At 34.7% G+C, this 25,328-nt stretch overlaps 1 protein-coding gene across 50 annotated transcripts; it reads right to left on the reverse strand.

Annotated features, from left to right (window-relative positions):
- Positions 1-278: 278 nt before the first annotated feature.
- Positions 279-21,012, reverse strand: LOC150030394 (uncharacterized). 50 transcript variants are annotated; one of them, XR_016526992.1, is made up of 17 exons: positions 20,440-21,012; positions 19,920-20,043; positions 19,652-19,827; positions 16,817-16,899; positions 16,434-16,726; positions 16,194-16,299; positions 15,966-16,029; positions 14,797-15,634; positions 6,121-14,668; positions 5,405-6,002; positions 5,234-5,303; positions 4,323-5,032; positions 2,513-2,572; positions 965-1,126; positions 837-904; positions 604-657; positions 279-517 (listed from the first exon to the last, which is right to left on the reverse strand). XR_016526992.1 is itself a non-coding variant. In XM_090309757.1 (4 exons), exons 1-4 carry the CDS (start codon positions 20,550-20,552, stop codon positions 14,846-14,848), a joined length of 462 nt encoding a protein of 153 aa, XP_090165883.1. In that variant the 5' UTR covers positions 20,553-20,978; the 3' UTR covers positions 14,763-14,845. The 50 variants fall into 50 exon arrangements, 1 of the variants encoding a protein (XP_090165883.1); XR_016526989.1 differs by lacking the exon at positions 19,920-20,043 and having other exon boundaries at positions 16,840-16,899; positions 19,656-19,720; positions 20,440-21,003; XR_016526988.1 differs by lacking the exon at positions 19,920-20,043 and having other exon boundaries at positions 19,656-19,720; positions 20,440-21,003.
- Positions 21,013-25,328: the final 4,316 nt, after the last annotated feature.

Below are 25,328 nucleotides of genomic sequence, written 5' to 3' on the forward strand. Positions count from 1 at the left end.
TTCCTTGAGTTCTTGAAGAAACTACTTCAACTTTGAAAGAGTCACCAAAGTTCAATCCAAACGAAATATCAATTCTAAAGTAGTTACAAAGAGAAATGAGTACCTTGCAAGCAGAATCAAATCCAAAACTTGTGGTGACCTCTTTGCATTTGAGATCACCATCAATAGTTTTGGGCAACCAATCACTCGGGTTCAAATTCTTACTCCTAATTTGAAAACAACAGATAGAAGGGGAATATAAATAACAGAGTCTTGCACACACAAAAAATGGTACCCTATAGTAATTAATTACTCAACCTTATATTTCTGCAATAAAAATAACATATAATAGCTTATCTATGACAATGAAAGTAAGAAAGAGAGAGAAAAAAGGAGGGAGGCAATAAACAAATTTCATAGTTTTGAAAAATACATAAAGTTTTCAGCGAGGAGACAGACATTTGTGTTGGAATCATCTCCACCAATTGACAAGGCCATCCAAATCAAGCTTCTTAGCAGTTTCTTCAGCTTGCTTAAACTGGAAATAGAAACGAACAGTCAATTAATGCATTGACTACAACCAAGACGTCTCAAAATGAAAATTCTGGAAAGAAAGAATTTCACCTGATCTAGTGTTTCAATCTTGTCCCTCCCACTGCATATCATATCAAAACCACCCTGATAAAACAAAAATTCATTTAAATCAAGAATTGCATTCAAATGGCAATCACTTCGCATCGAGACCACACATATTCACACTAACAATTCTAACAACTGAAAGCTAGAAATCTCTTCAAGAAAATTAACCTGATTGCGATATGGGTAGATAAATTATGCAGTCAGTTCTACATATTTACCTTTCATGATCCTGTAGGACACCCTTGAAACCATACAACGTGCTTCCTTTTACTCACCTGTAAGAAATCTGAACAAAAAAGCAAACATTTATTCTTGATTTATAAATGTGGACACAATGAGACCCTACCAAATAGTCCAGAAATCACATTATGCCCTCCCAGTGCTTGGCCACCAAACTAGACAACTCCGATCTTCAATTTCTTATTCACCTGCACCGAACTGGAATCACTTGGCACCAACATTGCCGACTGTTGGCCGAAAAGATCAGGAAACAGCTTTGTGATATCATCTGCACGCACATATAAAAAAATTCAAACACTCTAAAACCTTAAGAAGTGGCAACTGGCCTCAAACGCATTCAGTAAAACTCAAGTTCCAAACAAAAGCGAGATTTACAATCATAAGCAAAACATAGTAAAAGAACAAACAAAACTCAATGCATGTCACTACTCTTCCTTTGAGACATCAATCAACTCAGTTACCAAACGGAGTAAAAAAAAAAAACACGTTATGAAGGCTAAAAACTCCAAAACAAGAAGAGAATGTAAATGATCTATGGATAATAAACACCCGGATTGTCAGCGGCAGAGCTAGGAGGGCCATCGAGGATTTTGAAGGGGTTTTTGGGAATAGAGGGAAAAGGGAGAGGTTGATCGATACAGTGGGCTTGGACTTCGATATACACAGTAGAAACAAGGCCGATCTCTGACGGAGAAGATGCAATGACGAGGGAAACATCGGCATTGGCGATGAAAGGCGGAGACATTGGTAGGAGAGAAATGAAGATGAAAATGGGGAGATAGGTAGAGAAATGAAAGATTGAATCAATGAAAGAAGTGGAAAATTGAGTGTTCGACAAGGTCGAGAAGATGAAGGACTTGACTAGAATAAGAGGAAGGAGCTTGTGGACAAAATGGATAACACTCTAAGAAGGGATTTTGATGCTCCAAAAGCTCCATATGAGTCCCTGATGTGAGGATTTGGCCAGCAAGAGACTAAAATTTTTATGGCTAAAACAACGAGAGAGAGAGAGAGAGAGGGTTTCAATGAAACGAAATTTTTCATTGAAAAAATGAAAAGAGATATTTGGTCTCCAAGCGAATGTAACAATTTAGTCTACTTTAAAACACATTTGGTCTCCACGAAATTAATCAATTGGCATACAGATAAAGACCTCCACCAACATTTGATGAAAACCCAACCTTAGCAAAAAGAAAAGGCTTAAAACATAAATCCCAACCAAAAACACCTGGAGACTCTAGTGGAAAAGGGACAACCAAGGTAAATGTTTAGAACTCGGCTATGCTACACAAAACTTGCCAATTCAGGCCTAAGACATATGGGAGGTTTTTTGCAAGACGTGGAAGGCATTAATAGTTCCCAAAGAACCAACCAAGAAAATAAATGAACTTTCTATGGGATTTTTAGTTTCCACCAAGAAGTGAGAACGTAAGAATACCAAAACAAATAAATAGGCACTTGAGCTAGATTTTACAAAGACTAATTCAAGTGTGACATAATATTTGAGAAAGACTAATTCAAATATTTTTTTAAACAAGGATAAAATAAAGAGCTAGATTTTAAGATAGAAAAAGCAAGATTTAGAGTTAATATGTGACTAAATCACTCAAATTTAATAGCCTGAAGGTAAAAGACTACTACAACTTTTTCATACCTTTTAGTGTGTTCTTCTACTCCGTAACTTGAATTATGGACAAAAATGAAGTGATTCAGCCTAGCAAAAAAGTACATGATTAACTAACCAAATACAACAGTCGTAACAATTTTTTATATTGTTTAAACTAACATCCACACTAATGATACACACACGCAACACTAAGGACCAAGTTACTTTACTAATATTTCAATATTTTAGCTTTAATGACATTTAGCTATAAACTAAATAATAATACATGAAGTATCAAATTTTAACAAAGGGCAAACAAAAAGAGAGAGAAATAGAAGAAAGGAGTATCAATGGAAATGAGATGAAGAAAACAGAAAAACAAAAAGATATTGAGATACAATCATATGAATGGAGAAAATTAAGCAAGAGATGGAGAAGATAGACGGAGAAACAGAGATAAAAAAAAGAAAGAAAAAGGAGAAAGAAGAAGATAAAGAAAGCAAGAAGAAAGAAATCAAGTGAAATACCATAAGATGGAGAGAGAAAGAACTAGCCCTTCGTTTCGCCAACAAAGAAGTCATCTTTGACGATTTCTCATTCCTTCTTTGCCGAGCCGCCTCTCTTCGCCATTCGAAGTACTACCTCTACCTTCCCTTTCGAGAACATACCCAGGAGCCCTCCTTTTCCAATAATTAAAAGAAATACCATAAAGCTTCGTCTATGATTTTGCCGGCCGGCCCTTTACAAGACAATACTAAGCAAAAATACACACCAACAAAATTAGACATTACAATGAACTTAACACATTACTAATAATTCTCGGGTCAAATACACAGTAGAAATACCATAGGGCTTGGACTTCGACATACACAGTAGAAACAAGGCCGATCTCCGACGGAGAAGATGCAATGACTAGGGAAACATCGGCATTAGCGATGAAAGGCGGAGACATTGGTAGGAAAGAAATGAAGATGAAAATGGGGAGATAGGTAGAGAAATGAAAGATTGAATCAATGAAAGAAGTGGAAAATTGAGTGTTCGACAAGGTCGAGAAGATGAAGGACTTGACTAGAATAAGAGGAAAGAGCTTGTGGATGAAATGGATAACACTCTAAGAAGGGATTTTGATTCTCCAAAAGCTCCATATGAGTCCCTGATGTGAGGATTTGGCCAGCAAGAGACTAAAATTTTTATGGCTAAAACAACGAGAGAGAGAGAGAGAGGTTTCAATGAAACGAAATTTTTCATTGAAAAAATGAAAAGAGATATTTGGTCTCCAAGCGAATGTAACAATTTAGTCTACATTAAAACACATTTGGTCTCCACGAAATTAATCAATTTGCATACAGATAAAGGCCTCCACCAACATTTGATGAAAACCCAACCTTAGCAAAAAGAAAAGGCTTAAAACATAAATCCCAACCAAAAACACCTGGAGACTCTAGTGGAAAAGGGACAACCAAGGTAAATGTTTAGAACTCGGCTATGCTACACAAAACTTGCCAATTCAGGCCTAAGACATATGGGAGGTTTTTTGCAAGACCTGGAAGGCATTAATAGTTCCCAAAGAACCAACCAAGAAAATAAAGGAACTTTCTATGGGATTTTTAGTTTTCACCAAGAAGTGAGAACGTAAGAATAGCAAAACAAATAAATAGGCACTTGAGCTAGATTTTACAAAGACTAATTCAAGTGTGACATAATATTTGACAAAGACTAATTCAAATATTTTTTAAAACAAGGATAAAATAAAGAGCTAGATTTTAAGATAGAAAAAGCAAGATTTAGAGTTAATATGTGACTAAATCACTCAAATTTAATAGCCTGAAGGTAAAAGACTACTACAACTTTTTCATACCTTTTAGTGTGTTCTTCTACTCCGTAACTTGAATTGGGGACAAAAATAAGTGATTCAACCTAGCAAAAAAGTACATGATTAACTAACCAAATACAACAGTCGTAACAATTTTTTATATTGTTTAAACTAACATCCACACTAATGATACACACACGCAACACTAATGACCAAGTTACTTTACTAATATTTCAATATTTTAGCTTTAATGACATTTAGCTATAAACTAAATAATAATACATGAAGTATCAAATTTTAACAAAGGGCAAACAAAAAGAGAGAAAGAAATAGAAGAAAGGAGTATCAATGGAAATGAGATGAAGAAAACAGAAAAACAAAAAGATATTGAGATACAATCATATGAATGGAGAAAATTAAGCAAGAGATGGAGAAGATAGACGGAGAAACAGAGATAAAAAAAGAAAGAAAAAGGAGAAAGAAGAAAAGGATAAAGAAAGACAAGAAGAAAGAAATCAAGTGAAATACCATAAGATGGAGAGAGAAAGAACTAGCCCTTCGTTTCGCCAACAAAGAAGTCATCTTTGACGATTTCTCATTCCTTCTTTGCCGAGCCGCCTCTCTTCGCCATTCGAAGTACTACCTCTACCTTCCCTTTCGAGAACATACCCAGGAGCCCTCCTTTTCCAATAATTAAAAGAAATACCATAAAGCTTCGTCTATGATTTTGCCGGCCGGCCCTTTACAAGACAATACTAAGCAAAAATATACACCAACAAAATTAGACATTACAATGAACTTAACACATTCCTAATAATTCATGTAAGAATGGAAACTACAAAGAATTTAGGTATCTCACTTCCAACTATGGAATTTGACCCGAGACTTAATTAAAATATCTTATCCAAATTCTGAAAAATAGGTTCGATTTTCATCAATTTGGTTGTGTAAGATACCTATATCTAGATCACCTGCTCCATTCTTCTTTTAGATTTGAACTTGCATAATTAATGGTAGGATTCTGATCTGACCTCCTCACATGACAAATGGAGCGGCGTGAATTATAATATAAGACTGGGAAGGAGATTAAAGGAAACGACATTTACTCTAGAAAGAGATCATATTACCATCTAGTTCCACCATTGTCTTCTTGATCACAGGCTTGAACTTACTTGCCAAACGAATTCTACCTTTAGAAAGAGATCATCAAATGATAAATATTAAACTAGACTTCATGAAGATGTTCTATCAATCCAAAGCCTTTCAAAATTGTTAAGAGAAAAGATACTCCACTTTTATCCTTGTTTTTCTGATCTTACATGCACCTTGACTAGTCTTTATAGTATTGTATAAGTAACTATTAAGTTATTTGGATACTCTAAAAAAGAAAAAAATAAATAAACTTTTAAGTCTCATCAACTAGAAAATTGTTGTCTTTTTAATATAGATTGGAGAGTTTTTTTCATCTTTCATTTTTTTTCTTCTAGTTATCTCCATTTGTTCTCATTTTGGCTGGATAATTGATACTCTGTTTATCATTTCCCTTCTTATTCCCCATAAAAAATATTCTATAAAAAAAATTATTAACGTGTTATTCAAGAAAACATGAGAACAGGAATGCACGTTTTCATGAAAAAATCATACCGTGTCTCCTCTCCACATCCATTAACGAAGTCAATGCAGTTTCGCCAGCCATCCAATCTTCAACAGAAGCAGCCAAATTTCCTACCCGGTATGCATAACTAGTAAGTAATAGAAATGAGGAAAAAATCTATGGACGAAACTGATATCAAGAAAAAGAATGAAAGGTTAAAAGGTTAGAGACTAAAATGATCAGGAGTACAAGAAGTGGGACAGACAGATCGATGATATTGGTCCAGTTTTTCCACTCTGGAGGAGAGCTCCAGCAGTGTAACCCAAAGCATAGCAATAAGTTGAATCAAAGTTCGTGGGTAAACCACACATCCCTTCGTACCTATAAGTCAAAAGAAGAAATAAACAGAGATAACACACAGAGCACTAACCAGCAAAGTATAATTTTTTTCGTATCATCTCATGGCCATTCGCTCGTACCATTGGTAAGTTTACATTTGAAAGTCAAGTAGCTGTAAGCCTAACCCATCACTTGATTGGGCATTTTCTTTACGAGTTCATAATGGAAGTCTAGATACTTGATACCCCTAATTATCAAATATGAATTTAAAAGATCTTGATGCATTTACCAACATGCATGTTTTTGAGATCTCAACTGATTTGCCTACTACCCAAGTGCTAAATATAATATGTGTTAATCACTAAATTATTAAACAGGAGCGTTTAAGTAAAACAGCAAAAGTTCAAGCACGAATAGAATAAGTACCCAAAGAAATGTGACTGCCCCTTGAATTGGCCGCCCATTATATGCACCTTGTTGCCTTCTCTTTTCCAACTCAATTTCATGGAAAGACGTGTATAAAACAAAAAGAAAAAACAATTACTTGGAATGGAGCGTTAAAGTAAAACAGCAAAAGTTCAAGCACGAGTAGTAAGTTTCATTTCCCATAACCTATCCTCATCTATAATATTTTTTTTTCCATAACCTATCCTCATCTATAATATCATGGGCAAGAATTTCATTGAGTTCCAAAATAAGCTGTTGCACCTGTAGAAAGCGGGTTATAAATGATATCAGTTCAAGGATGACATATTGATCCCTTTAGACTCTCTCTCGAGTCTCTCTCGAGTAGCTCTTTAGACTCTCTCTTTAGGTTCTCCATTTTCTTTATGTTGTGCTCGACATCCCTTCAGAGCTACTCGAGAGAGAGAGTCTAAAGAAAGAACCTAAGATTTGAAAGAGCTAAATTAGAATCTAGACTCGAGAGTGCAATGATTAGAACTGCATAAACAAAAGATAGGAACCTAGAGATAAATTCTGTTTGCCAACCTGCATCGCATGCATCCTAGAGATAGGTATGATCTTATGTGGTCGCCTTATATGTGTATGTGTCATTTTTTCATCGCATAAATAAGAATAGAGGCTTATGTGTAGGTCCTATAGTCTTATCGCATATAACGCATGCGTTCTAGCATTAAAAGTCGTAGCATTCGCATCGAGTGATGATTTACTATTGTATGTGTGTTGTATGATCGCATAGCATGAACGCATCCTAAGAAGTGTTAGCCGAAACTCTTCTCAACCCATTCATCGCATACTTATCGCGTCTTCCGTTTTATAACTCTTTTCGAACTCCGCTGCATTTGTTTATTTTTATTACCACAAACAACATTCCCAATAACTACTTGATTTATTTGGTTACTGTAAATTCTTCTGAGAAATTACCACCGCATATTTTTTCCCAAGTCCCTGTGTTCGACCCTGGACTTACCAAGAAACTCAGTGGGGTTTACACTTGAATGCCACTGAGAAAACTTAAGTGCTCAACGCATTTTCATCCATAATTCCACCTCATAAAATAACGCATCTAGCTCCGTTAGACGATAACGACTTATCAGAGTGGGAATTCCACCTCCATATTTCACCTTGATTCTTCATCGAAGCTTCGCCGAAGCAAGAGTCTAAAAGGGCTTTCTGCATTCATCCAACCATTATATCACAAGCAGCCTCAACATTCATCTGTGAGAAGCAAGAGATTACTAACAACTGCCCTTCACCTTATTTCTCTATCTTCTTAGTTGTTGTAGCCTTTTGTTTAAGAGATAGTTATTTTGTGTATTCAACAACTATTTTAATATCATCATGTTCACTTTCATCATCTCATCTATCCTCACTTTGGCTTTATCTCTTGTCATAAGTAACTAATTCTAATGGGGTAAGGGTGAAGATTAATATCATGATCTAAGTAGAATTTGTGGAAGTTATTTTGTTTGCTTAATATATGAGTATTCAAATGATTGCCTATGAGTACTCAATGAGTCATGTAGACTAACAACCTAAGACGGAAAGTAGTTGTGGATCTCATTAAGCAAAGCAAGAAATATTTGTCAACCCCGAAGCTTATTTTCTCTACTTGTGTATGTTATATAAGATTAAGTGTAAGTTAATACTAGGTTGTAGGGAAAGCTTGAGGATGCTAAGGAAGGAAAGAAAAATGATTTCAAGTGTTGATTACTAAGGGCTCTCGGGTGCTAAGTGAAAGAGTAAGAAGGCTTGGTTAAGGAGAGAAATTTTGACTAAGTGTTGAAGGTCGCATTGACGGTCATGCTGAGGTGTGCGATGGCCTAAGCATCTTAAGGTTAAGATGAAAGCTAGTGGTGTGAAGAAGAACATTGGCTAAGTGTTGGCCGAGAAGAAGATGCCATGGTCGTGCAATGGTCGGGCAAGGATGTGTGTAAAGTAGGCCCATGCGATGATCTTGAGACTAGGCATCGGGTGCGAGTAAGGGCGCTGAGACGTGCACTAGCTAAGAGGTGTATGCGTCCAAGTAAAGCCATGCGTTGGTAAGAGTTAGTAAGCTATGTGTTGGTGATTAGGGGAAGCTTTTCAGCTTAATCATCGATTGTAGTGGCCAGTTGTCGAGATTAGAAGGTTTAATGTTGACTTAGTGGGATAGGTGGCAGCCTAAGTGTAATTAAGGTCATGCATCTCTTAATCTAAAAGGGAAGCCTCAGTTCAAGAACTTGGTTTGGACAATTCTCTAGTGTTAAAGAGGTGATTCCACAACCATTTGAAGGCTTGAGGAGTGTAGATGAAGCTATGAGGTTGCTGGAAGGAAATTCTTAAGAATTCGAGTTGACATCAGAAGATTTCCTCAAGAGGTCAAGCTCTCAGGTGATTCTGAGCAGGGTGTGAAGATTGAAAAATTTTGACCATATCGTGAAGAATTTGAAGCTCAAATTTTAAGGTAAATAAGTTAAGACGATTTTAAACAAGTTTGTAGAAGGAAATTTCCCGAAATAATGTCTGGAAAAATAAGTAAATTCAGCTTGAAGTTGAATTTGTATTTTTGGGTTGAATAAGCATGTAGCTGGAACAGTTGAGCACGCAGGCAACTCAACCGGGAAGGCTACAGATGCGCGCAAAGGCAGAATGACGCAAGGCGTTGCATGGGTGTGTACGCTAGGTTGCGCACGAGGGTTGTACAAGTGTGCGCGCGAGGCGCTGCATGCAAAGGTTGAGTATGCATTGATGCGCACAGTTGCGTTAAAAGACAAAATTTACTCCTCGTGCTTAGAAATATGTCTTTGTTGGCTATCCTCTCCATCAACGTGGGTATAAGTGTTCTCATCCACCCTCCCACAAGTATTTTATTTCGATAAATGTCACCTTTCAAGAGGATCAACCCTTCTTTTCTATTAGTCATTTTCAGGGGGAGAGCTCTAATGAAGAGACTAATTGGCCCCCGTCTTCGATCTTTTCTGATTCCCTTCCTGATCCTATCTTGAATATTACCGACACTGTCACTGTCTTACCTACCAAATAGGTCCATGGATAACATACTATAGGAAGAATCTCAAGAAGGAAATTGTGCCACCTATTGTTTCTCCGGTAACGATCTATGAGTACGACCCAACATTAGCCCAAGGTACTCATACTTTTGTCTTTAATAACCTCGATATTTGTGTTGAGAATGATAATGATGCTCATACTCGTCTCTGATAATATTGGTATTTGTGCTAAAAATGATATGTGTACTGTGGAAGAAAATAGCAAAACTAATGATTGTACCAAGAAAGTTGTGGCTGATATGGCTGGGAATAAACAAGTTGAAGCAACTATTCCAGGTAGTTGACCAAGTAAGAAATATTGAGGTTCTACAAGATGATAGTTAAGCTCAACAATCTCAAACCAGCTCAACTGAAGCTCGTTATGAAAATCATTGGAAGAACTTTCTAAGTCAATCCAATCATGAGGCAATCATTATGCCTCAGGGACCAATGACAAGAGCTAAAAAACTTGAAAAGGGATTAAACGCTTGCTTCCAAGCTAAATTTCCAGCCCATCACGAAGAGTTGCAACCCTTGAAGCTCCAAGAGTCACTTGGGCACCCAAAAGTCCTAATGAATCTGCAAAATTCAGATTCATCCCCGTGTTTAATGCTTGATGTATTAATTTATTTCAATGTATTTACATTTATTAAGGTTCATGAGTTTTTGTTGAACCTAGTCAATTAAGTGAAAAATTGTGTCCTTTCAAGTTGTCTTTTCAATTAGTATAAATACCTATGTAGTTTGGTCATTGGAACACACTTGAGATTGAATGAAATTTCATTAGAGTTTTTGTCTCTCAAGCTTTATGCTTTTTCTTTGTATTTTTGTGTTTAAAATGCATGTATTAGAACTTTCAATCTAGTTTGATCAATTAGATTGTGGAGAGTTCGACTTCTTAAAGTTAGTAACAAGTTCTCCTTTCTTCTTGATCATCGACCAATCTTCCAAGCCAAATATGTTTAGCTTTCTTGGGGTTGCTTATTAAATAGTTAATCGGGGTTATTCTTATTATCGTTGTGGGCCCTCAATCACGTATGAGAACCCCTTTATTCTAGGTGAAACCCCACAACGATAATAAAAGTAACCCCAATTAACTGTTTAGTAAGCAACCCAAGAAAGCTAAACATATTTGGCTTGGAAGATTGATCGATGATCAACAAGAAAGGAAAACTTATTCCTAACTTCAAGAATTCGAACTCTCCACAATCTAATTGATCAAACTAGATTGAAAGTTCTAATACATGCATTTTAAACACAAAAATACAAAGAAAAAGCATAAAGCTTGAAAGACAAAACCTTTAATGAAAATTCCATTCAATCTCAAGTGTGTTCCAATGACCAAACTACATAGGTATTTATACTGATGGAAAAGACAATTTGAAAAGACACAACTTTTCACCTAATTGACTAAGTTCAACAAAAACTCTTTGAGGACATACATGAACCTTAATAAATGTAAATACATTGAAATAAATTAATACATCAAGCATTAAACACGGGGATGAATCTGAATTTTGCAGATTCATTAGGACTTTTGGGTGCCCAAGTGACTCTTGGAGCTTCAAGGGTTGCAACTCTTCGTGATGGGCTGGAAATTTAGCTTGGAAGCAAGCGTTTAATCCCTCTTCAAGTTTTTTAGCTCTTGACATTGGTCCTTGAGGCATAATGATTGCCTCATGATTGGATTGACTTGAAAAGTTCTTACAATGATTTTCACCACGAGCTTCAGTTGAGCTGGTTTGAGATTGTTGAACTTCACTTTCATCTTTTAGAACCTCAATATTGCTTACTTGGCCAACTCCTTATGATTGTCACTATTTGCTTATCAGAATGGAACTCTACGCTAGAGACTAAGTGTGGAATTTCTAATGGAAGGTCAGATAGAGTAAAAGGTGGAGATTCCTCCCTTGATCTTCCTATTGCCTTAAGAAAAAGAATCAAGTCCTGCCTTAAGCACCCAATGCGGAGTTATCTGTCGTATGGTAACCTTTCACCTGAGTTCAGAACTCTTACTACAAGTCTATAAACAGTAACGATACCAAATAATTTATAAGTAGCAATGGAAATCCCCGAGTGAAAAACTACAATTATGGAAGAAATGAGGGCTCTTGAGAAAAACAATACTTGGGATCGTCTGTCTCTTCCTAAAGAGCATAAGACGGTTGGATGCAAATAGGGGTTCACCATAAAGTACAAGTCTGATGGGACGCTTGACAGTTATAAGGTCAGGCTAGTTGCTAAAGGATTTACTCAGACCTTTGGAATAGACTACTGTAAGACTTTTTCTCTGGTTGCAAAACTAAACATAGTTCGACATGGTTGTGAACAAAGACTGGCCTTTCCATCATCTAGATGTGAAAAATGCATTTCTCAATGGTGAGTTAAAAGAGGAAGTCTACATGAGTCCTCCAGGTTTTGAAGCTCAGTTTGATCACGAAGGGTGTAAGCTAAGAAAGTCATTATACAGATTAAAATAGTCTCCAAGAGCGTGGTTCGACAGGTTTACTACCTTCGTTAAATCTCAAGGTTATACTCAGGGACACTCTGATCACACTCTGCTTACAAAAAGGTCAGTGTCAGGAAAGAGTGTCGTTCTCATTGTATACGTGGATGATATTGTGTTATCCCGATGATACTACAGAGATTGACAGACTGAAAAAGAAAATGGCTAAGGAGTTTGAGATTAAAGACCTCGGAAGATTCAAGTACTTTCTTGGGACGAAAGTAGCACGATTAAAAGAGGGAATTTCAGTCTCTCAACAGAAATACACACTTGACTTGATAAAAGAAACAAGTATAACTGGATGCAAAGTTGATAACCCCGTAGAAGTCAATACCAAGCTTGGCGACTCTATTAACTTTCCTGTTAATAAAGAAAGATATCAATGTTTAGTAGGGAAACTAATTTACCTATCCCATACTAGACCAGACATATCCTACGTCGTCAGTGTGGTAAGCCAGTTTATGCAAGCACTATGAAGAGCATATGAAGGTTGTTGAACGCATCCTAAGATATTTACAAACTACTCCCAGTAAGGGTTAGATGTTCAAGAAAACTGACAAACGAGGTATCTCACTTATACTGACACTGACTGGACAGGCTCTATTGTAGACAAAAAGTCACATTTGGGTACTGTACCTTTTTGTGGGGAAATCTTGTCACTTGGAGAAGTAAGAAACAAATGGTGGTTGTTAGAAGCAGTGTTGAAGCAGAATACATGGCTATAAGTCTGGGAATATGTGAAGAAATCTGGTTAAAGAAAGTTTTGTCAAACCTGTGTCGGGATTGTGATCATCTGATGAAGCTCTACTGTGACAACAAAACTGCAATAAGTATAGCAAATAATCTGGTTCAAGATGATAGAACCAAACACGTTGAAATCGATAGACACTTCATCAAAGAAAGATTGGACAGTGACAGTATCTACATTCAATACATCTCTTTCGATCAACAGGTCACAGACATCTTCATAGACAAAAGGACTTAACAGACAGAGTTTTGATTTTTGTGTCAGCAAGTTAGGTCTTATTAACATCTATGCCCCAATTTGAGAGAGAATGTTGAAAATAAAAAAGGACTTCACTTTTGAACCCTAAGGGCATTTTAGTAGTTTCATCTTGCCCTAGTCTGTATTAGGGTTTCCTACATCTCTATTTATATTTGTGCCCTGTTCTGTATGAAACATAGAAAATAATAATAAAAAGAGTGATTGTATCGTGGTTTTTTCTCCCTGTTCTAGGATTTTCCACGTAAAATGTTGTGTTCTTCTCTTCTCTTTGTTTCATCAAATAGGAACCTTCCCCTCTTGTATCAAACACTTTATTCATTCTAATAAAATATTCATAATCTTGATTCTTGGAGAGAATTCTCCTTTTATCTCCTTTAGGAGACATCAATTTGGTACCAGAGCATCCGTGGGCCAATATTGACTGCCGCCAGTGGAACTCCAAGAAACTCTTAGTGACGTCGATCACAAGAGGAAGCTTTGTGAGTTGTCCTCATTGTCGAACAACTAACATCTAATTAGGGGGAACCCTTGAAATTCCAAGAAAGAAAGAAGAAACCGAAGATTTATCAAGATTTTGCAAGAATTGACTATTATCGATCAAAGAAGACGTCCAAGAAAAAAAAAATCAGCAGTTGGTATAGGCAAGAAAATAAAATTTACTTCCAAAAACAAAGTTGGAATTCTGACTCAAGTGGTTCAAAAGAAGAATTCCAACATACTAATTTTGTCCATGCTCGATTTTCTCAAAGCACCTATCATTATCCACATTGGAAATTTAATTCTAGTGATTCTAGTGACTCCAATGATGTTTCTAAGGCAATTTGGGGTGGGATAAGAAGGCAACAATATCGAAAAAGGTCCAAAGATCCAATCAAACCCATGTTTCAAGATATCAACGTAAAGATTGGGAGTTAGATGAATTAAAGAATTATCAAGAATCATCAAGAATGGATTTTTACAGCCCAAGAAAAATGAATTTAAAAGATCTTAATGCATTTACCAACATGCATGTTTTTCAGATCTCAACTGACTTGCCTACTACCCAAGTGCTAAATAATGTGTTATCACTAAATTATTAAACAGGAGCGTATAAGTAAAACAGCAAAAGTTCAAGCACGAATAGAATAAGTACCGAAAGAAATGTGACTGCCACTTGAATTGGCCACCCATTATATGCACCTTCTTGCCTTCTCTTTTTCAACTCAGTTACATGGAAAGACATGTATAAAACAAAAAGAAAAAACAATTACCTGGACATTTCCATGTGGATCTCTTTCAAGCAACAATTGTTCTTGGATTGCTTGTGGAAAATATTCAAAAAGGTGATGAGATTGAGTAGTAAGTTTCTTTTCCCATAACCTATCCTCATCTATAATATTTCTTTTTCCATAACCTATCCTCATCTATAATATCATGGGCAAGAATTTCATTGAGTTCCGAAATAAGTTGTTGCACCTGTAGAAAGTGAGCTATATATGATATCAGTTCAAGAATGACATATTGATCCCAAGAATCTTGGGTTTAGTGGATAGTGAGCATACAACCAAAAGAAATAAACACAATTAGTTACAATAAAGAAATACCTCCGGAATGAAGTCAATCAAACCCTCGGGAATAAGTACAACACCATAATTAATAACCAAGTTCAAAACATTTACTAATTACATCGATAATGTAGTCTGTAACGTTTTTCAAGGTAAGCTTCTTAGCCGCAACCTGCAAAACACATTGTAAATTCGATGTACCCTATAAACTAAAGCTCTATTAATATATGAGTCAACATTCAAAACAAATTATTTTTTGTCTGGAAATTTTGTCGCCTGCATACATTCAAAACCAATAAATCTCTATGAGTCAACTACAACTAGGTGGTAGAGAACAAATTTTTCAAAGCTGACAAAAAAAGGCATCCGATATCACTTAGGCAATTGAATATGATATGGGATGTCAATCCTTAGTTCCATTACACCATATTAAAAGTTTCAACCTAATTCCATGAATCTTTTGTTTATCACAAATTTTTATCTTTACCCTAAGTTTTGTTTGATATTTACCATTCTATGTAAAAATGCAAGAAGATGAAATTCTGAAACAGGATATATTAACTGACTCAACAATTTCAATTTTCATGTTTACATGAGAGTATCTGTTGCAGAGATTATTAGTTATTACTGAGACAAAATCTAGTTCTCAAAGGGAATAAACAACCCTAGGGTTGCATGTGGAGGTAAATGCCCTTCTTGACAAAGATTTCTATCTGGTAAAGCATGTGGAGATAAATGTCCTCCTTGACAAAGGTTTCTATCTTAAGTAGTTTAAATAAAGCAGCTACCTTTTCTCCAATAATAATAATATTTGGATGAGTTTGCAAAGCACACTCTAGTGTGATGTGAGAAGCAGCACGACCCATAAGTCGTCCAACTGTGGATATATGTACACTGTTAATGCAATATGATAATAAACTTGAAACTTGAGTGAGAAAAAAAAGGTATCAACATCACAACAATAAAAAAGTACAATCTCACATTAGGTTAATAAAATTGAGTAGCCGTGAAGTGCTCTGTTTTTTACAGATGAGGCAACAAGATGGGCTTTATTATTGATATTATCTACTTATTTATAAATATATATTTTAAAAAAAGTGGACATATCTGAACTTGAAATACTGGTAATGTCAATATTTCAGTTATTATGAACATGTCAGCACATCAGAACTATTTTTAGTTTCAATTTCATTAAGTAAAATGCTTACAGTGGTAATATTTTCCTGTAGATCGAGCATCAACCATCACATTACCAATCATTTCTGAATATATCTGCATAAACATCAGAAGAGCCTATTAAGCGTCTCATCTCATGAATGCGACATTCCATTTTTTCCTTGAATTCTTGAAGAAACTACTTCAACTTTGCAACAGTCACCAAAGTTGAGTCCAAACGAAATATGAATTCTAAAGCAGTTACAAAGAGAAATGAGTACCTTGCAAGCAGAATCAAATCCAAAACTTGTGGGGACCTCTTTGGATTTGAGATCACCATCAATAGTTTTTGGGCAACCAATCACTCGGGTCTTCATATTCTTACTCCTAATTTGAAAACAATAGAAAGAAGGGGAATATAGATAACAGAGTCTTACACACACAAAAAAAAAAAAAAAAAAAACAGGAGCGTTTAAGTAAAACAGGAAAAGTTCATAATGGATTTGGCATATTTTCAAAACCTGATAACATAATGGATTTTTGATTTTCTCTTGCTTAAACAACCATACTAATGATGGTCTATGAATCCTTGAAGAATGCATATCCCACTCACTTTCAGTCACCAATTAGAACAATATTCTTTCGACTTCTGAACTGTAGGAAGTGTGGCAACTAGCATCAGCAACAGACCTACAAAACCCATATATATTCACCATTTGTGTGACCATAAATGGGTCATGGTATCCACATAGTAAGCCACTTTTGCTGACAAGAATATACTGGAACATGCTAAACCATCTTCTCATCAACAAGTCTGGCAAAGAGGTATTCATGTGGTGAGTACATAGACAACAGATATATACCAAAAAGAGGATACAAGAAAGAAGAAACAAAAGTGTGTTACCTATCATCATGTAATGAACTTACATATAGTAACAACAAAACAGCAGACTAACAAGAAGAAAGATCTGAGTCATTGGAGCTTTCCTGTCCAAGTAGAAACAGTAAATCAACTGGATCAGATGGAAAAAATGATACAAGTTCTCTAATGCCAGTGAAATCATTTCCAAAGATGACATCCACCGGAGAACTGAGCATTAGATACACTCTCCATTTCATCTTTTCATATAGAAATGAGCCTAGACATCTAAAAGAGAAACTCAAACAACAAGCAGATAGAAGTGTGTTTGCAAAATCTATGGTCCTGATGTCAGGATTTTGGAGCAAAATCGAATGAAAAGTTTCAAATACCCCCAAAACAAGTTCCTCTTCAGTTACATTGATAGTTGCTAAAAGCCAAGGTAGTGTGTTGTACATACATCAAGAGCACAATTTTTCATTTCTTTGGTGATATAGTTGTCCATGACAGTATTGACTTGAATATATATATAGAACTCCTTGAGAAGGTATAAAGAATGTAAAAGTTGACCTGGTTGTGTTTCGAATGTACTAAGACGAAATAAAACTACATGTTCTAATACTTCTTGAATTGATGTTGCTAGATGTGGCACCCTATGAGATGGAGACTTCATAATCGTGACCAGGATTGCACGGGTTGTTGCAAATGTGTCTGAATGTATGCCCATCTCCCCAGTCACATTCTTACGGAGCATACTCGTCAAAATAAGAACTAGTTCTTCAATACGAGATACAACCACTACTCCAGGACACTGAGAAATGCATTTCAAAATGAGACCAAGTGTTTGGCTGTGAATTGGATGGAAAGGAACTTTAGCAACATGACCCAACACTAGAATTAGTGTTGCAAATCCGACCGCAAGCCTTTGATTGAAGGGCAATTCAGCTCTTGAAAGAAGATCAAGGGCCTGAAGACGCAAGCCCTTGTTAAGGGATCCTTACCTTCAGCAATGTGCAACTCATTTCATTATCCTAGAATTCGAAGTTTCTGGCATATGAACTATTTTGAAAAAAGAATGTGTAGTTTTCATGTATTTAACAGCACAAAAATAGCTAGATATCTATGACCTTGACTAGTTTTCATGTATTTACCAACACAAAAATAGCTAGATATCTACGACCTTACTTGAACAGGAACTATTTTATAGGTTGTACATATGTGTCCTTGAATTCTAAAAAAAATCGCTAGATGTCTTTATCTCTGACAGATTATGCTTGTTCAAGAATTTTCAAGACTACGATTAGGATTTGTTTCATAGGTTGTACATCTGTGTCCTTTCGATCTAAAAAAAATAGCTAGATATCTTTATCCCTGACAGATTATGCTTGTTCAGAATTTTCAGGACTACGATTGCTCACCTGAAAATCGTAATATCTCAAATACATAATCCACTATATTTTCTTCAACCAATAGTTGGTTTGGCTTGATGGAAGTGCCCTCTGAGGACAGATAACTAATTATTAGCTCCACAGTGTTAAGTTGGAGATCTTAGTTTGACGAAAGCAGAGGACCTTTGATAGAAACTTAAGAGTTGATATGCCATTGCAAAATTTTAGTCATTCAGGGCAGCGTTTGTTAATTTATTGGAAAAGAAGTCGATTAAAATCTTTGGATAAGTGATCTTATCTTGTTTACGGGATTGACTAATCATAATTTAGAAACTTAGAGTTGAGCTAAGAAGTCGGGTAGATGAAAAGTCATCTGGGTATATCTTTTGGGGGTAGAATATCGAATTGAAACCTATAACCATACTGTAGATGCGCAGCTATGTGGTTGAGCTGAATTTTGTAAAATGGTTCTTCAAGTCTGGAAAAAACTTGCACATGAACAAAATGTTTTGAGTTGCATTTTCTTTTAGCTTTTGCTTTCTTTCTTCAATATCCTGGCAAGCAACTTTGTTGGTGGAATGGCATATCCTAAGTCCGAGCTCAAATAGGTCGATTTATCTTGTTGCTTTGGAATTTCAAATTTTTTATTCATTTTGGGCCACTACTCTAATTGGGATTTAAGTAGTGAATAAACTTAATTTCTACTCCTTCCATAGAGTGTTTGAAAATTTTCTGTTATCGGCCTTGCCACAAGATGGTCATGGATCTTTCTATGGGGTTTTCATATTTTAGTTCATTTTATGCTGTTCTTGTACTGATAAAATTAATTTCTTTTGGGGCTGCTTAGTTATGATAAGCAGAGAGATTTATAATTTTTAATAAAGCTATGAGTTTACTACATTTAGAAAGGACTAATGCAGCTTTATTGTGTTTCAGGTTGGGCCTTGTTGCAACCATTAAGGTATGCAGTTTTCCATCCATTATGACATAATACCACGAGTATCCATTTCTTGTATTTTCTCAAAGCATTCAAGTTATTTGTCAGTATAGAATGATCATGTAGTATTCTCAAGGTTGGAAATAATTATGTTGCATAGCTTTTTTTTTAAACATTTATTCTAGTAGTGATGCACAATGAATGAATGAACATGAATAGTTAGATACAAATCAATACACATCAGATAAAAGAAGATGAGTATACAAATCAATACATCATTTTCAGTTTTCCATCCATTATGACATAGCTTTTCATAGCTTTTTTTTTAAAACATTTATTCTGGTAGTTGTCAGTATACAAATCAATACACATCAGATAAAAGAAGATGAAAAATGAGAAACTGGGCTTCATTTGTACGCAAATGCAAACATTCAAAAATATCACCCAAACTCATGCACCACCAGCTACAAATTATAAACCAGAAAGAAGATTTAGCCATCATGTTCGGTCTAGGAAACACAAAAAAAAAAAGTGGTTTTGAAGAAGTTGACAAACCTACATAGTTCAATCGGACATCATCATTTTGAGTCTTCATGAGCGCCTCCAGAGATAGAAACAGAAGTTCTGGGCAAAATGCAGAGAGAATATCATTTCCAGTGCTATGGTTAGATGCATATTGAATTGTGGTCAATTTATATAGAACAAAGAGGATCTCTCCCCGTATCTCCTTGCTGCATATGAAGAGTAATTCAGAACTTGTCATAAAAAATGCATATGCGCAGTACAAAATAATTTGCTTCTTTCGAATTATTCAGTTTATCACCTTGGTAATTCAAGGCCTGGCACGAGATTTGACACGAGGCCATCGTTGTTCTTAATTTGGCCATGGAAATTTGTTGTCCGATAGTTTAAAGCTGTACAGATTTCTGAAGAAGCTGTACAGAAATCTGAAGAGTTTGATATTAGGTAATGTTTGTTTCCTTTGGTTGTTGTAGCATTATGAATTTATTGCTGTAACTTTCCTTTTCATTGTCATTTGTTTGGCTGGTTCGTTAAGTGTCCACTAAACTCTGAGAAAGTGGTCTGGCAGTAGTAGCCAATTTTTTACTCCTCCCCGAAATTTTTTAAAAAAAAAAAAAAAGTAAAAAACAAAACGAAGAAAAAACATGTGTAATTGGTTTCCTGCCTGTTGAAGTGAAATCAGTCTCTTATTAACACTACAGGCAGACCTAAGCATTCTATAACAATGAAGCTAAAAGGAACAAATGGAAAAAGAAAAAAAATCACACTCCTTTGACAACGAAATACGCACGAATCTAGAACAGTAGAACAAACAAGATTACCATATTATACACCTGACGGCGGCTCCAAGACAACGCGCCAGAAGAAAGCCGATCCGAAACTCTGGCGATAAAGTCGTCGCAAAGAGATCCATCACCGTTAACTTCAGTAACATCGACGAACAAGATCAGTGACTTGGCGAGCAATGGCGTCATCGTCGAAGGAGCAGAGTGCGGCGACGAAGGGAGCGACAATGAAATGAGAATGGAAAGTGAGGAAGGTCTGGCCCTGTAACGGCGACGAAGGGAGCGACAATGGGAGAGAGGGGATCGGAGTAGGGTTTCAAAATTTTGGAGGAAGTACAACGTCTGAGGAGTAGGGTTTCAAAATTTTGGCCCGTTGAGTTTTGCTAATAAATAACAAACACTCTCCAGCTGGAAATTATTTTTTAAATATTTATTTATTTTTATCAAATTTATTGTCACTTTTATCAGCTTTTTTACTTTTTATTTTTTTGTTAGGAGAAAGCAGAGATTCAAATGGGGCTTGTCTGTGTTTTTATAGGAAGGAGAGAGAAAGAAAGAGAGGTGGTTTCTGGGGTTTGCTGCTGCAGGGAATGAGTAAGGGAAGAAAAAGGCAAAGATGGAGGCGTCAAATTATTTATTATTCAACTAGGGATTCTTTTTAAATTATTTATTTAAATTTTGGAAACTTCAACTTATACTTATATGTATTTGTTTTTTTTATTTATTAATAATAATAAAGTATTTTTAATCCTTTCAAAATCACTCTTACGTTACTTTTACTATTAAGAGGCGGATGAGACCATAAGATTATAATTAACTATCTCTTGTTACAGTAAATACTATTTCAAAATAACTATCTCTTATTGGCAGCTAAAAGTAAAATAGTAGTTGTGAAAATATTAAAGATGAACTAAATAAATGAAGGTCTAATGATCCAATGATCGATATTACATCATTTCATCTATCGATTTTGTCCAACATTCTGAAGAATTTCTACTCATTGATATATTTTAAGGAAAAATACATATTTCTTTCCTCAATTTTGAAATAGTTTCAAAATGTTACATTTTTAGTCCTCAAGTTTTGAGTTTAGTTTTGAAATCCCTAACTAGGTTTCAAAATGTTACAATTTTACCACTGAGATTTAAGTTTTGTTTCGATTTGGTCTCTATATTTCAAGACTTATACTTTTAACCTCAATTTTTCATTAAATGCTCATTTTTAGTTATTGGCATTAATGTCTATTAATTAATTTAAAATAATTATGAAGTGAATTTAAAATTTAATACAGATAAAGATAGTAAAACTTAACTAATTGTAATTCTTTGTATTCTTTTAAATTAAGTAATAAACATTAACACCAAATACAAAAAGTAAGTAGCTAGTAAAAAATCGAGGTTAAAAATGTAAATCTTGAAACGTATGGATCAAATAAAAACAAATTTCAAATCTCAAGAGTAAAATCGTTACATTTTGAAACCTAAATCAAACACTGTCCAGCTTTCTTGCCGCTCTCTCCACTCTCGCTCTCAAATTTTCTCTTCCGTCTCGCTCTCTCCAGCTTTCTCGCTCTCGCTCTCGCTCGCTCTCGCATGCTCTCGCTCCCGCTCGCTGCTTAAGGCTTTTCACGTAAGGGCTCTCGCTCCCGCTCCCGCCCGCTCGCGCTCGCTCGCTTAAGGCTTTTCATCGTAACGGCTCCCGCTCCCGCTCGCTCCCGCTCTCGCTCTCGCTCTCGCTCCAGGTCTCGCTAAGTAGCCCTCTTTACTCTCGCTCTCTCTAACTTTCTCGCTACAATTCTCGCTCTCTCCAATTTTCCTTCAATCTCGCTCTCTGTACTCTCGCCAGCCTCGCTCGCTGGGTTTCTCGCTCTCCAATTCTTCAAATGCAAGGATTGCACAACTTTTATTCTAAAGATTTAGATTTAGCGATATTTTAATTCATAAATTTTCAAATCGACATTTTAACTCATAATCATAATGTTTGAATTTAATAGCATTTTAGTGACTTGTAAGGTTTTCAGTATCAGTGTGGCTAATGAGAGCTAACGTGGCAATTTATTTTTAGATTTAAATTCTATTTTGGTCCTTAAGCTTTGTATCTTGTTTTATTTTTATCTTTAAACTTTCAAAAACATTCATTCTAGTTCATTTAATTTGGTCTCTACTATTAAAATTCTATTAACTCTTAAATAGAATAGTGAGATGACTTGTATTTTTTGATAATTATGTTACCAAATAAGTTAGTCATGCGAAAAAAATCTAGGGGTTCACATTTGAATTAGGTGGTAAAACGATTTTATAAGGCTTCAAAAGTCATTTTGGGTTCGAGATTTTGGAAGTTTCACTATTTGAACGCGTTGGTCATTGACATTTTACTTTACATCCATATTGCTCAACCCATGTTGAATGTAATTTCATCTTTAAATAAAATTAATCCTTAAATGTTAACATAATATTAACTCCAATGACCATAATGAACACTTTATAAAAGTTCATGGACAAAAACAAATGTTCTTTAAAGTTTAGGACCAAAGTAGAACAAGGTTAAAAGTTTCGGGACCAAAATAGTACTTACAACTTATTTTATTAAGAAATTAAAAAAAAAAATCATAAAATATAATTTATTTTTTTATTCTTTCCCCTTCTCCATCCATAGTTGGTCACCGTTGTAGTCTTCATCGCCCCCTTTTTTCTTTTATCTTATTATTTTCTTCTTCTTTTTCACCTTCATCGTCTTTCTCCCCTTCTTCCAAAATTTAATATTATTAAAAAAAAAATAAAAATTAAATGCTAAAAATGGGAAAGTAGGAGAAAGGTGAAGAAAGAAAGGAATAAAATGAAAGAAAAGAAGAGGAAAAAATAGAACAAAGAGAGTATTATGATGTATTGTATGTAAATTGAAGAAATTTTGAAACCGAATTAATTCGGTTCGGTTCGATTTCACTTTCGAAAACCGAATTTGAAATCGAATTGAACCGTTTTTAACTATTCATGTATATTGGATGTTAGTTTTGCGTAGTTTATAGGTCAATCTATTCATGTTTATTGTGTCACATGTGCATGAACCTAAGCTATTTATTAAGTATTTTATGTGGGAAGTTTTTCAAATCATTATTCGATTCATAATTATTTGATTTTTGAAACTTCGTATATAAACTCTATTTCCACACATGAATTTCTAATCTATTTTTAATCATGTGTTTTAAAAAACTAAGAAATTTTTTAAAACTAAAAATAAATGGTTTTCATAAATGCGATTTTGTCCCCACCCGCCCTATAGATATCTCCAGATGAAACCCATAATAGAGAATTAGGAAGAAACAAACATAAATTTAAAAAAAATGTGAAAACGAAATCATTATCCAAAGAGGTTTAAATAATTAAAATAAAAATTTATAATATTTTATCAAGTTAATTTTTTTCCTAAAAAATCAATTAATGACTAAGAAGATAAAATACTATTATAGTACTTATTCTATTTTATTAAAGGTATATTTCAAATGTTACACATTTAGCTTATAAACTTTCGATAACTTTTTAAACTTAATTATTGTCACTTTTATCAAATTTGGTAAAATAAAAACAAAAATTTTCATAGAAAAATACACATTATAAATACTAAAATTAAAATGAAATTTTGGAAAAATAAATGTGTGGTATATTTCCAAGGAAAGTGTTGTCCACGCGGGAGCCAAAGCGCGTAGATAAGGTTTATCTCAGCTTTGGATTAAGACGGTTGCTTGCGAAAAGACCAATAATTCGCTTTAAAATCACTTTTGGTATTTAAACTACGGTAAAACTAATAATTCGCCTTACATTCAATTTAATTTATGTATTTGAAAATCTATAACAATCTAGTCTTTATTTTGAAATCAAATTATATTAAGGCTCGAAAAAATTCATCTACATGGATAGATCAATATACTAATTAGACATCCAATATGTTTATAAACTATAAAATCAAAATTGTTAAATAATAAAAACTAGCATTAATTTGGATAGAATATTCTTTTATGACGTATATATTAAATTGTTACAAAAATTAAAAGTATGTGAACTAAAATATTACAAAATAGAGAGATATAAAGAATCTTTATTACCATTGCTTTGGCTTTATAAAATGACCAAACTGTTCTCATTCTTCAATACATAATCAAAAAATTACCATACGAATTATGGAAGAAAACAATGTGTTTTGCTTTCCTTCTCAATTTGATAACACTCAAACTCAACAACAATTTCATAATCACAATTCTATTTCTCCTCAAAACTCTGTCAGCAATCTATTTTATCTACAATATTACGATATTAATATATATTTGAGAAAGCAAATAATTTTATCTACATTTGCAAGTTATATTACAATATAAATAAAACTAATAAATTTAATGGATTAAACGATGAAGTGACAAGATGAGGACCTAAGTGGAAACTAACCCATCTGATGATTAGCGGTCAGTAGGGCCAGAGTCGCATCCAACATCAACCATTAGCATAACCATAAGATTAGACTGGAAGCATAACTTACACCTAATTAAAACTTGATTTTAACGTAATCGTGAACAAACATAATGCATGGGCTCCCTGGTAGAGAAACGTGTTCTAAACATGTAATGCAATATAACAATTAACATAACCATGCAACATAATAAAGGTACACTACCATAGAACGTTTGCCCTTACGTCATCATTCTTTGTTTGTATTCAATTTTAGGGTTTTTTCTCTCCCACTTTCTCGCTCCCGCTCGCCCTTGATAAAAATTTCCAATTTCCAATTTATTATATATTTTTTTAATTTTTTTTCCTTCTAAATTTCCACCCCTTTAAATAAAATTTCATCCTGCTTATTATTTGACATTTAATTTCCTGTATGCGTACAAATCTGGGTCGTTACAATTTTTCTATAGGTTATTTATTTAGTTTCCA

The sequence above is a fragment of the Benincasa hispida genome, unplaced genomic scaffold (assembly GCF_027475165.1).
Source record: "Benincasa hispida cultivar pf3 unplaced genomic scaffold, pf3_genome.v1.1 HicScf240, whole genome shotgun sequence".
Lineage (NCBI taxonomy): Eukaryota > Viridiplantae > Streptophyta > Magnoliopsida > Cucurbitales > Cucurbitaceae > Benincasa > Benincasa hispida.

Bases quoted from the DNA above. Each gene is read 5' to 3' on its own strand.
- LOC150030394 (XM_090309757.1), bottom strand. From the start codon at position 20,552: ATGTTACTGAAGTTAACGGTGATGGATCTCTTTGCGACGACTTTATCG. The intron at 19,828-20,439 runs GTAATCTTGTTT...CTTCATATGCAG, and splicing joins GCCGTCAGGTGTATAATATG to CAAGGAGATACGGGGAGAGA. The intron at 14,930-15,545 runs GTAGCTGCTTTA...TGTGTTTTGCAG, and splicing joins TTATTATTATTGGAGAAAAG to GTTGCGGCTAAGAAGCTTAC.